At 45.0% G+C, this 13,873-nt stretch overlaps 1 protein-coding gene across 10 annotated transcripts in view; it reads right to left on the bottom strand.

Moving 5' to 3' along the window:
- FOXP1 (forkhead box P1) overlaps positions 1-13,873 on the bottom strand; it is a 595,227-nt gene that overhangs the window by 30,964 nt on the left and 550,390 nt on the right. For all 10 annotated transcript variants that reach the window (XM_082637134.1, XM_082637141.1, XM_082637140.1 and 7 more), the window contains one exon: positions 12,647-12,734. In XM_082637134.1, coding sequence (XP_082493260.1) covers positions 12,647-12,734 — 88 coding nt within the window. The remainder of the gene's footprint in view (positions 1-12,646; positions 12,735-13,873) is intronic.

The raw sequence follows: 13,873 nt of genomic DNA, 5'->3' as shown, positions 1-13,873 counted from the left end.
CGCATGACAAAATGTGCATCACTGCTTAATCATTTTGAAATCTATATGACCACTGCCAAACTCCGAGTAACTAGAGGTGTTAATGTGCGATTTCTCCACACAAGGTGCATGAGCTTTTAACTGGGAAGTCCTAGACCTGCTGGCACCAAGGAGTCCCATGTAACACAGACAGCTATGAGACAAAACCGTGAATCACGCCTATTAACCAACCTGATTCATGAGGAAGCCAAAGGAAAATAAGCTAGGGAGCTAAAAACTCATAAATTCATCCGTTGGGGTTGTGGAGAAACTCCTAGACACACAGATACACTTATGCAAAATTAACTCCATCTTTCTTCACAGGTAGGCACAGGTGAAGACAGTACTGGCCAGCAACTTTGGCAAGGCAGGCAGAGAGCTACAAGGGCAGACGAGCCCCCATTTGCAAGTGAATGCAGAATAAGCTTACTCATTCACGGACTCAGTATGTGAGTACCTACTATGTGCTAGTCTCATCGTACCAAAACTTCAAGTCTCCTTATTCTATCAAACATTATCTTCTGAAGGCACGTGAGTTTCTAATTGGATGTATGTAGTAGGCACTCAGATACTACTTATTACATGCTGCCTTCCTTATGCTTGCCTTGGACTCTTTCATACACAGTGGTATCTTTGATAGTTCAAGATCGTTGAGCATAGGGGACATATGATAATTATGTCTGTAAAAGAAGTGGGAAATGTATCCCCCAAAGGTACAGATATAGTTAAGAGAACAGCTGTAGAATTTTGGGGAAATGTAGAAGAGATTAATATGAGAAAGTGAGAGAGAGAGAGAGAGAGAGAGAGGGAGGGAGAGGGAGGGAGGGAGGGGAGGAAGAGATGGAAAAAAAATCTTAATTCAGTACTTTTATAGACTATTTGTCCAAAATAATGCCTTAAAATTGGAGAGAGACGCATTCCATCAATGTCACATAATTAACATTAAATCTTTTAAATAACAATTAATTTTTTAAGTCTAAAATTATCTGCCCCCCCCCCAATCAAGTAAGACTCACATTTTTAAAGCAAAGTGTGTTTTAAGGGAGGGGTATGTTTCAGGAATTGGGGCAAGGCAGAGAAAAGGGAAAGGGTACAAAAACAAGAAAGAAAAAGCTTTCGGCTTATCCTAGCTGGATGACTCAGTCTCAAGCCATATCACATTTGATTTTTTTTTTCTTTTTATTCCCTTGTGGTTCAGGGAGGAATAAATTAAGAAGAAAGAAAGAAAGAAAGAAAAAAAAAAGCCTTCCAGTGTTAGCATTTATCTTCCAACAAACAGGAAATGAAAATGATACCATATTAGGAGCCACTTTATGTTATTCACCCTCTGTTCTTTAGTCAGTTATTGAACAGCCAAACTAAAAGATGCTCTGAACACATAATGCTAAAGGAATTTAGTTTTCCAAAGTGGCTCAGTTAGAACAATTAAAATGTTAGCAATGGCATTTTTCTAGTTATTTGTTTTTTTATGTAAGTGTCCTAAGTTTTTCGACATTACAACTAAAACATTCTCAGATTAAGAAAAATGTTTTGTTTTAAAATTACTGTGGAGCAGAAGGAATGGAGGCATATATGTCGTTCTTTTTAAAAACAAGAAGTGGGCTTCCCTGGTGGCGCAGTGGTTGAGAGCCCGCCTGCCGATGCGGGGGACACGGGTTCGTGCCCCGGTCCGGGAAGATCCTACATGCCGCGGAGCGGCTGGGCCCGTGAGCCATGGCCGCTGAGCCTGCGCGTCCGGAGCCTGTGCTCCGCAACGGGAGAGGCCACAACAGTGAGAGGCCCACGTACCGCAAAAAAAAAAAAAAAAAAAAAACCCCAAAAAACAAGAAGTAGTCTGTTGTACTGAACGTTACAAATTAAAGGGTGGGAGGTGATATTTACTGAAGAGTCTGATGAATATTAGTGACTTAATTTGGGGGTAAACACTGTTGATGGAGCAATTACGAAGACCAAGTAGAAGGAAATCCGAATTCCCAGCACCAAAAGAAACCATCACCTCTCTCTTCCTTCCAAATGTCTACGAGGCTGACCTTTTACTGATCAAAGGTGGTAATACCACGTGGCAAACACATACCTAGAATCTGTATACCCAGCCACCTCCATAACCCTGGTGGTTTACTGCCGTAGGGAATCTTTTCTTATTTTTCCATGTGAATATTACTTAGAATTCATCGTCCATTTTGAGAATTACCCAGGTTCCTTATCTTGCCTCAACCTCAAGTCTACCATCCTAGTTCTGCTTTACTATAGAAAGATGGGCAAGGTTACAGGAAGAGGCAAAAATCCAAGCTTTTGTTGCTGTTTATGAGTGTAAACTAGCATGTCCTGTATATTCCTGGAAGGGTTTTGGATTTTTATCCTCAATAACAGCTCTAACTCTACCACAAACTGTTTTAGCAACTGAAGGAAAAAATCCGCCAAACTCACCTTTTGGGTTTTTTTAATGCAAAATGGCTAAAAATTCACACCTAGTGAAACCACCTCCTCTGTCTCAAGTGCCTGTCCTGCATTTACAATACTCACTGGTGCTTCGAAAAGCCTGCAGATTCTTTAGGGCTTTGTATGTCATCATTCCGTGAGCTCACCATCCCCCCGTCAATTTTCATGGCATCCCTTCACTATTATAATATGGGAATACAAACATTTAATATTAGCAAATATATTCCAGCATTCCCTCTACTGAATCCCATGACAAGCAAAGAAAAGGAAGATGGGAAATTCAGTCCGAAGGTCAACTAAAAATTCAGCTGACAAATTTACCCATCTTTTTATGCTGTGATATCAGGAGAGAATTACCCTCTCAAAGCTTTCCCGGTGGGTACAGGAGTACCACCTAGCACAAAAGGAATGGCAACAGGACACACATTAAGGGGAGCTGCTTGGGCAGTGTTTGTTCACATTAGCACGCTTGTGCACCCATTCTGAAGCATGACAGCAGAGTCAAAAATGGGCTAAAAGGACGTGGACCCAACAAGCACACTTCGATGGATTTGAATCCGGGCTCTGCAACTCTGAGCACATTATGTAACCTTTTCAAGTATTTTGTTTCTCCTTCTAAATATGGAATAATAATCTCTGAACTTTCAAGAGTTGTTTTGAGGATTAAATAAATTCTTGCACATAACAAGCTTAGCATAGAGCCTAGCGCTTCGAGAATGCTCAAAAAAACCTAATTCCTCCTCTCTCCCTTGTTTTTTTTTTTTTTTTTTTTTTTAATAGGAAAGTTAAATCAGTCAAGTCTATCTAGACTTCTACTGGCTGAGGAATCTGGATCAACATAACAGGGGTTCGATGGAGTTTGCAGCTGGGCTAACTGGGGAGAGAATTTTGATGGTTTAAAGAAGGGAACCAGAAGCGCAGGAAAGATAAGCCCATTTCTCATGGATTTATTTCCTTGCTTCTCACTGTATCTGTCCCTCGTCCTAGGCAAATGCTTTTTCTCCCCTCGGCTGATATAGGTCATCCCCTTTTCTGTTACCCATGGCCTCAAGTCAGGTTTTAGATAGCCCACACTGGGCAAGACCGTAACGGGGGTCTCGCTCCAGACCTGCTGATAACTGCCGAAGGCTAGGGGCCCCGTGCACCACCTTCAAAGATAAAAACTAAGAGAGGTCACGTTCATTCTTTTAGCAGAGAAAAGGGAACCTGGTTTGGGGTTCACCGAACACAATCATTTTCTACACTGTCAGGAGGACTCATCATTTTAAGCCCAATTTGGTGGCTCTCACTTGTGAGGAAAGAAGTCTTGAAATAAGCGAAGGGTTTGGGATGTGGGAAAAAATGCTGGAATTACTGAGGATGGAGGGAAGAAGGGGCCAGGCCACTCATTCGATCTCACAGAAGCCCAGACGGCTGTGGCTAGGTCAAGTCTTCTGGTCCTCGTGTCGTGTTTTACAGCGGGGGAAACTGAGGCTCACGGGGAGAACTTAACCCGAGGTCGTGGAGCTGGGAAGGCGCAACGCTAAGGCTAGAATCCCGGTGACAGGATGCTTGGTCTGACCTTCCTACACCGCTGTGATCCCAGACATCACCTGGGACACTGCCTGGGAGCCCAGATCTCTGCCTCTCTCCCTGCCTCCATGCTGCCCTCCGTAGGCAGAACCTCGGGCAGTGGGGGCAGAGTGGAATGTGCAGCGCTACCCAGGTTATGAGGCGGCGAGTCCGGATTAGTCCAGTGATGATCCCCAGATTCACGGGAATCTGACCTAACCTTGCTGAGCCCAGTCCTCCAGGGGACAGACAACGGAAGAGGTGCTTCTAAGAAAGACCCCAAGGGTCCAAGTCTAACGAGGTACGTTGGGGAGACACCACTCTCTTCCGTGGACTGAACGTGCCTTACGGGGGGCGGTCTAGATTCCCTCAGCAGGTTTGCATACAGTGACGGTCCCAACAGAACTGACGGAGGAAGAATGGATCTTGTCACCTGGGGTCTCTTAAGGGCGTACGATCCAAAGGAGAAAAACAAGCCAAAAAAAAAAAAAAAAAAAGAAAAACAAAGCGGCAACTGGAAGGAGGAGAAATGAAATTCTTCTAACCAAACTGAGTATTTACCAAATAGCTATTTTCCAGCCACTCTCTCTAACAGTGGTCATTCGCAGGCCTTCACAGCTCGGTCTTGAAGGCCAACTCCAGCTCTCGGGGGGTAGGCAACCTACGGCTCATTTCACCCCAATCGAAGAATTTCCCGACTTTTATTGTATTCTGTCACCATCTTAACATTCCTCACATGTTATTATTAAAGACTCTCTTGACATTTCAAGCAGACGCACACTGATACTCTGTCATAGTCTAGGAATTCTAATGCTCCCGGAGTAAAGCAGGATCTTAGACTATGAAAAAGCGGCGTCTTGGTTTTCCAAGGGGGGATGTGGAAGCGAGACACGCAGAGACCCTGCGTCTCTTGGCCCCTGGCACGGAGCAGTGGCAACATGAAGCTGTGATGCTCTTAGGACTTCTCTCTCCCCAGCACCTCTGAGCTTATTCAGAGAGTCACGAGGCTCTAGGAGGCCACCGCTGTGAGGAGCTGTCCTGAGAACTGCTCTGAATGGGGTTAGTTAGAAAGGTCCAAAGGGGGACCCGTGACAGATAATATATTTGCGAAAGTCCGGAAAGCTGAGGCGATTACAGACAGCCCCGCTGATGGTAGAGGCATCACAGGTGAAGTCCCCAGAGTCACTGATCTGTGTTAGGCTCACTGTCTCCCTCTGCTTTGTGCAACTTGTGCACTTTTCTTTCTGCTGACATTTTCTTAGAGCTTACAGTTCCTGGGGTAGATGGATTTGGAAAACTTCAGAATGAGCCCAGTGTCGCTGAGCTCCAGCCCTGGCCCCGCTGCCACGGACTGCTGGGGAGAAAGCTCCTCGGGCCAGAGGACAGCGTGGCCTCACCGGCCGAGTTTCAAAAGCCTCAGTCCGTAAGGCCTGGGTGCGTGCAGAGAACCTCGTGGGGTGTAGCAGAGCAAAACTTGCCACCCCAGAATGTCTCTCTGGCATGCGGATTATTTCGAGCTGAAAAGACTCAAGGCCCAAAAGACTCAGACACTTTGACCTTCCCCCCAACTGCCTAAAAGAATCCAGAGGGCCTGTCGGAACAGAGCCACCACCAGCAGGATCTGCAAAGAATATGGGCTAGGAGGTAGGGGTGGGAAGCTCGGCAGGGCCCAGAGATCAGAGTCCACTCTGTGTCCCACTGGCTCTGCGTGGTCCCACAAACATTTATTTACCAGACATTTACTTTTCCATCTCCCTGTGAGGTGCCTTCCTCTCCTCTGAAGGCCCAAACCCCTACCCCCAACACCCTCTTTTGTCTTTAGCTGAAGATGGTATTTATGGTGAGGGTTCTGGCCATTTTGGTAAGTGGCTCCGTTTTCCTGGGTCACTCCCGTGTATACACGTTGCTACACTTTCGTTTGATTTTCTCCTGTTACTCTGTCTTCATGTCAACTGAACTCTGAGACCAGCCAGAAGAACCCAGACGGGGAGAGGAAAATGTGTTCCTGCCCAGCAGGGCCATGATGACCCCTGTGTAAAAGGCCATACAGCAGCACTGAGCAAGCAAAGGAAGATGGGTTACAGAGGCTGGGCTACAATCCTAGGGCCTGCCCGTCATTTGCCATTAGCTTTGGACAAGTTAATCAGATCTTCTATACCTCGGTTCCCTCTTTTGGAAGCTGGGAGGGCACCAGTTACTCCTCTGACTCTCAGAGGACCGTCACTGTTAAGATCACCATCCGTTGCGTAACACCTTCTCAAAGAGCCAGAAGAAATACTATATTAAACATGCTCATGTTCATCATGTATGAGACACATACTGATGTCCAAAGGTGAGATTCGCCCTTTGAAACGTGACTCTTGGGATGGAGGAAATAGGGTAGAATCTACTCACAGAGGGGTTGTGAGGATTCAGTGAAATTAAGGGTAAATGCACTAGGACAGTGCCCTGGCAATACAGTAGGAGCTCGATAAATATCCTTTCAAATGGTTGCCGAGCTCCTTTATGAAACAGTTACAAGCAGAATGTGGGCAATCCACAGATCTCGTCTACAGCAGATGGATCCCAGTGGATTGTGAGGGTAACCAACTCATCCCAGTTTGCCCAGGACTCTCCTGGTTCGGAAACTGAAAATCCCAAGTCCCAGGAATCCCTGAGTCCCAGGTAAGCGAACTGCAATGGCTGGTCACCATCCCATCCTGTTGAACAGAGAGATGAATTTTAAAAAGAACACAATATTCTTCCACTTTCCTTCTCCCTCTCCTACAACCTAGGCATATTCTCAGGAGGCTCCTTTGGCCTGGAATGTCCTCGCCAGGAGCTCTTTTCCCTGACACCTCCACATTACAGGAAGGAAGAAGCTGCCTTACTTATCTATATCCAGGGCTTGGAATACACTAGGTGCTTGATGAACAGCGACTGAATGGAATCAAATGACTCATGAATAGAAGGTCTGCACCCCTCCACCCACACTCCCTGCCCGGGGCCAGGCAGTTCGTCCCCATGGGTTGGGTGGCTTCTTTTCCCCTTGGCTGCTTTCAGTATTCACTTTAAAGGGTCTCGAGGCTGAGGGCACGTTGTGGGGAGGCTGTCCTGAGCCGTGTCCCCCGACACATGCTGCACCCTGGACATAATACGCAGGCCCAACCCCCCAGGCTCCTCTCTTCTTTCCTTCAGAGTCCATCTTCATACACCAAAGAGGTTGAGCTAAGCACTGAGCAAGGTCACACGGTCACACAACAGATTAAAAAGAATAAACGTGGCCAGAAAACTGTATCTATACCACGAACGTCTCAGCTTTCCAAGACGGGCAAGTCCGTCAGAAGACTGTTTTCGCTTGTTGTCTGTTAGACTGGATGCTTTTCCCTTTTTCCAAAATGGAATTCTGACCCAGCCACCAACATACCTTATCCCCAGCTCGATGGCTGAGCATCTCCCTTTGGAGTGAACCCACATAACTGGATGAATATGCGTTTAAATCTGGGGGACAGTAGGTGCTCAACTCTCACGGAAGCTTCAGGTGCTTCCTTACAAGGCTGGCCATGGCACTGGGGGGATGGGGGGGCGACCCTGACTCTCAATACGTCCCCACTCCCTGTGTCTCTGCCCCTCCGTCCTGTGGGGAGGGAGCCTTATACTCACGACCCATGTAAGAGCATGCACACCGACGGCGGGGATTTCCCCTCCACTTCTAACTCATTTCCATGACTGCCTATCATCCAGAAGACACTTGTCAACAGAGAACATCTAACAGGTGAAATCTTAGAATACATCCCCTGACCTCAAAAAGGACATTCCCTGTCCTCGACCCAAACGATTTCTATGGTGTCCATCTGTCTTCATGTTAGGTGCCTACGTGCACAGTGTAGAATCTCACATCACTTCTCGGCTTGCCGGTAAGAGTTGGGGTTAATCCCCATCCACTCCATTGACAGATGTCAAAAAATTACAACTGCCTTTGTAATAATGAAATGCAGTTAGAAACATTCCAAAGGGCTTCAAATGCCCACTAAGATGTCTTTTTGACCACCGTCCCCGCCCCCCACCTGGCCTCCTCTCTCAGTGAGACCAGTAACAGGGTGTAACATAAGAACTGAATTAACCAACCTTTCTCTGTCAACAAGCTCTACATAAGGAGTCCACTGCTAAGAAAACGTGCATTATATATTTTGATACCTTCCAACAAAAATAAAAACAAGAACAGATGCATCTCACTCCCAGTGCTGCATAGATAGGTCTAAGCCAGACTCCATAACCCATCATCTTGATTTCTGCCTGGTCGCTTGAACTCTGCCATGAGAATCTTAAAGGCTTTTCCTTCCTTTTGGTTCGAGTGCAGTGTTGTACACAGAGCACCATAAAGGGAAACACGGCCAACCACACGATCCTCCAAGGGGAACAATGGTGATTTTTAAAAAATTGCATAAAATTCTTTAGGGAGGTTTGACTGTCGGTAAGAAACGCAAGGGCCTCCTGTTTGGGGCCAGAGGTGAGGTGTCTGGGGTTTAGATCTGGGGGCTGGCAAGGGACACGGGACAGCACTGCAGCGGCTTTCCCTGGCTTTGGTCACGCCTGGGACTGTCTCTGTCCTCCCGAATTCTCCAGTGGAATCCTTTCACAATGATTCTCCAGGGTGGACATAATGAGCCTCTGTTGATCTCTACTGTAAGATCCAATATGAGCCTACTGGGTTTGTTTTTACAGTGGGGGCGCACGTGTGACCTCCCTCCCAGACGTGAACACCAGAGGCCTCAGGACTGCTCTGCAGAGGGAATCTGGGGGGTGGTGGTCTCCTCCTACTCTAACAGTGATCACCCTTTGGGAATACGCTCAGGCCTTGATGGCTCTTTCCTGTAGTGCTAAGTGGCACAGACGGTTTTCACATTCGAGTTAATAAATGGTAATTGTGTAACAGACTTTGAGATACTTGGGAGGTTCAGGTATTTCCTGGACCTGGAAATGCCTTCTTTAAGGGAAACCGAAGTAGCCCTTGGCTCAGTCATATACAGGGCATGCCCCATATATCGGTCTGCTGTTGGGAGAACCGAGAGGTGACCGTGGGTGATGCCAATGGGAAACGAGACAGAAAGGCTGCTGAGACACAAGAACACCCTTTCCACGGAGCCTAGCTGCTGCACGGACCTGGCTTCCCCAATACCTCGGGTTCTCTGGGCACAAGGATTAGTGAAGTCAATTAAAAAGTACACTTCCGGACATGGGTGCATGAAATGGCAAATGGAAATACAAACATCAGAGAAACAGGAAGCCTCAAATGGGTCTGGCTGTGAGTATAACTGTACTTTGCCCCAAACTCTCCCAAACAGACCAGGTCTGCCACCCAAAGAGTCTCCATCTAATCCCTGATAAGGGCATCGGGCACAGAAAACTGCTGACATTTTCTTGTGCATTTCATCTGATTCAATATCTAATGGGTAAAATCTGTTTGGGTTTGGCCCTTATCTAGCACTGAAAGTCTCTTTGGAGCACGCTTCTGATGTTTCAAAGAACGCATTAGTGTCAGCGAGCACTACCCAATGAATGAACAGTGCCACTGCAGAGCTATTTATTTATAGTCTATCTTTTTTTCTAGAGTATAAGAACCAGGCGGGCAGCCCTATCCATTTCACTCACTCTTATACTCCTTAGTGGCCCCAAGAAGGCTCTTGCCATGTTACAGGCTCCGGGTCATGTTTGCTAAATGCCTGAGTAGACAAAGGGATGGATGAATGAATATCCCTTGGCCAGCTGTCCACGACCCCCAATATCGGCAAGTATAATAACTGCAGGAGAAGCTGCCCTTGGGGGAACCTGACCAATATGGTGACTAGACTGGTTTTATATACCAAGGCAAAGAAGGATGAAGTAAGAAGGGGCGAGCCGACCTTTAGGGAGCCAGGAACCTAAGGGAACAAGTTGCTAATAATGTGATGCAAATTGTTTTCTTCTGCTCCTCTAGATCAGGAATTGCTTGGGAAACTTCTTCTGCAAGGGCCAGCCAGATAGTAAATATTTTCAGCTTTGCAGACCATAGAGACGCTGTTGGAATTACTCAACTTTTCTGCTGTAGAGCACAAGCAGTCACGGATAATGCGTAAATCAATGGGCATGGCCGTGTTCCAATACAACCTTACATGTGGATGCTGAACTTCGAGTTTCATATAATTTATTCTTCCTTTGATTCTTACCTCCCCTACCCCAACTATTCAGAGTGTAAAAACCTTTCTCAGCTCATGGGATTCGGCCCAGGGTCTGTAGTTTTCCAAGGCCTGCTCTTGACAAGCACTGTGTCAATGTTGCAGCAACTCTCTCAAGCTTGGAAGAAACCGAACTCTTCAGAATGAGCCCTGCCTTCTTCCATTCAAGCAAACTCGCTGGCAAAAATATTATAAGGAACATCACTGGTTAACTACCACGTAGTAACTTCTGGCCAGGTGATCATCTCTGATTCCAATCAAAAGTTGAAAAGCCTGCCTTGGGTTGGATGTAGGACTGGAGGATGAAGGGAAACCTATGACTACATGAAATCCACAAATAATCCAAGAGTCATCCTATCGGTCTGTACCACTCCCAGGCCACATGCGCCAAAACTCGACATTAAAGCTGCCAGAAGATAACCACCTGACTTACTGATCATCTAACTCCTTTCCTTCTCCCACCCGCTTCCTGTGGAGAGTGAGGAATAGTGAATAACATAGATAGTCAGTTCCTGAGTAGTTAACAGTGGCCCCGCACTCAGATTTGCAGTCTGGAACGCCAACCTAGGTGAACCATTACCTCTGGTAAACAATTTATTCTAGCTGATCATTAAAAAATTAATTTTATCAATTAGATACATAAATGCAGGAACTTGGATCACTTTATAAACACCACCACTGAGACACATAAATTCAGGTAGCCATAGCCATGGAGTTTGTTTTGTTCAACCCAATTCTTTAAGGGCTTCCTATGCTTCAACGACCAGTGAACTCTGGGGGTGAGATAAATATACTCCTTCTTTCCTTCCCAATAAACACGCTAAATTTAAACATGTTTCCAAAGACTTATGTAAGAATTTGGGGATTTTACGATGCGCCCTTTGCCTGTATAAATATCCCACTGTCCTCATAAGTTCATATCTGTAGTCTGAATGGAAAAATATTAACTACTTAAAGAAAATAACTTTTGAGACATTCTGACTAAAAATAAAATATGATTTGTCATATAAGATGATAACTAATTTAAAAAAAAAAAAGATCCTTTCTATCCTGAAAGTCAAAACAAAAAGTTTAAGTGTGTTTTGGCTGATTTTTCTCTGCAACTATTTGAAGCTGTAAATGACTTAACTCAGTAAAATTCCAAATGTAATTATCTTCTGTACTTAGCCTAGGGCTCTCCATATATCTCGGCACTGCTGTCTTGCATACAAAATAGGCTTTTCGATGGCTGGTAACAATATAATGTGCAACATTGTTTTAATTTCCCCGAGTCGGCTAACCTCTTGCCTACACTGAACCAGCCAGAGGAAGAAGCCACAGTGAGTCATCAAGCACTCAAAAGCATTTTGGAACTCGGCTGCATAAATGGGGTTTGTAGGGTCAGCCTTTTGCAACTGTACATTTTAATAATCTCCGTTTCTGACCCAATTTTTACTTTTAGAAACGAATTTTCTATTAATTATACCAAGGAGGGAATTACTGTTAAAATATGGTGGGGGTTCATCAACAAGTTACATCAGGAAGTAGAACCCACAGTTAAAATGCCCCTCACCCAAATGTGATCCACAGGAACACTTGCTGAACTTAATTTTCTGTAGTCATAAAGTACATTCCTCATGGCCCAGTGAATTTCCAAATACAAGATTCTCTCTCTCTCTCTCTCTCTTTCTCCCCCCACCTATATACACACACACACACGTATCTATATATATCTGATATCCACATGATATATATTATATATACCTAATATGTGTTCATATGTACGTGTGGGGGTAAGTGTACATATTTAAAATTTGTGCAGTGAACTCTCAATTGTTCTCAGTGATGGAGAGAAAAAGGGGACAATGAAAAATTAGGCATAAATCCACATATAGTTTCCATGTTAACTTTGGAGAACAGCCTTGCATGTGTGCTGGCTTGCTCAGTCTTGCCCACACACTCATGTGCGCTCTCTCTCTCTCTCTCTCTCTCTCTCTCTCTCTCTCTCTCTCTCTCTCTCTCTCTCTCTCTCTCCATTCATTCACTCCCCATCTCTCTCCCCAGCTTGTCTTCCTAACTTCAGGTTAATATTAGCAACAGAGAGGGCTTAGACCAACAACAGATAACCAGAAAAGTTAAAAGGAGAAGAGAGAAGGGAGGTAAAGCGAGAGACAGAGAGAGATGGAAGAGCTAAAAAGCAGAGGCTGAGGGTTGGCGGCATATACAGGGATGCACAGAACTTTGAAATGTCTGAGCGGCAGTGCCCAAGAATGAACTGAAGCTGAACCTTCCCCGAGAGAAAAGGAAATAAAATACAATAAAATCAGATAAGATAAAAGAAAGGACAACAACAGGCTTTGAACCTTCCATTCAATAATGAGCACACAGGAACTCATCACAGAGCACTACAGAAATTTGGAAGTGGAGGAATACTGAGGTAATATCAAAAATAAATGTGGTTTTACCTGTAGCTCTAACTGCTGTACAACCTGCATTTGTACTCTACATTGGGCTGTACTTCTATCGTCCAGCGCATGCTCACTGTTGAGATGTCTGCAACAATACATAGAAAATCATTAAGTGAAATGGAGAGACAAAAAGGAAAAATTAAGTTACCAGGGTGTTCACGCATCAGCTAGGCAGGGGGTCTGAGTTCACAGTGGATCACAGTCCTGCGGACGGCCTGCCCTTTTCCGTTCCCAGCACTGAAAACTGTTATTGCGGATAATGGAGTACACGGTTAGCACCAAAATAAAAGGCTTCCAGGGGGAAGTTCTGCAGGGCAACTGGAGACAACTGTTTACGCATAAGTAAGAAAATTTAAGAAATCAAGTCGAGGCTGGCATTCAAGACCACCTCAATGGGTAGAAATCGGAGACGGGGCCCACTAGGTATTTCAGAACAGTCTAAGTTGTATGGGTCTGAATATGAGCGTTTGTTCACAAGAAAACTGATTTCATATAACCGATGACACATCCTTATATTGAAATGCATAAACATGAACGTCAGAGATGGCAAGGGGTGGAAAAGCAACTTTAAATGTATGAAATCTGCAACATGAACCTACACATGCAAATTATATACCAGTGGGGGGCGGGGGCAGGGATGCAGACAATTATTGAAAAGGGAAACTCTGCCTGGGTTCTGGGCTGTGCAGGGTCTGGATATCCAGTACAGAGATGATTCAGGCCACCTGCTGAGGATGCCTGTCTCGTGGTCCTTTTACTATGTATTAGATTTTCCAGCGGGGAAAAGGCTAACGAATTGAAATTTCAATGAGTTTTGCCGTACACAGGAGCTCCGGTAATCAGAGGGTTGAATCAAAGCCTAAAATCTGAAAACTAAAAATTCCTGTATCCATATTACTCAGTCCTTTCTTATGCGTGCTACATAATTATGTAAAAAGAGATCTGCTTCACATTCTATTAACAATATTTCCATGACATTGAGGACCCTAACACAACTTGGATTTGAGATAAAATTACCAAAAACTTTAATAACAAAAGCAACAATAATCGTAGGAAGAGTTGGTTCTTAAGACTTTAGGATGATAACCCTGTTTTCAACTGCTTTTTCCAAATGTGGTTTAAATAAGAAATTGAGAGCCCACGTTTGCACCCTTTCAAGGCAACGAAGTAAACCAAACATCTGCCTTGAGCACTTAACAAGGTAAAAGGAAGCTTTACTCCTTG

Source organism: Mesoplodon mirus, assembly GCF_964341445.2.
Source record: "Mesoplodon mirus genome assembly, chromosome: 12".
Lineage (NCBI taxonomy): Eukaryota > Metazoa > Chordata > Mammalia > Artiodactyla > Ziphiidae > Mesoplodon > Mesoplodon mirus.
Note: the sequence above shows the minus strand (reverse complement) of the source record. Positions and strands in the feature narration are given on the sequence as shown.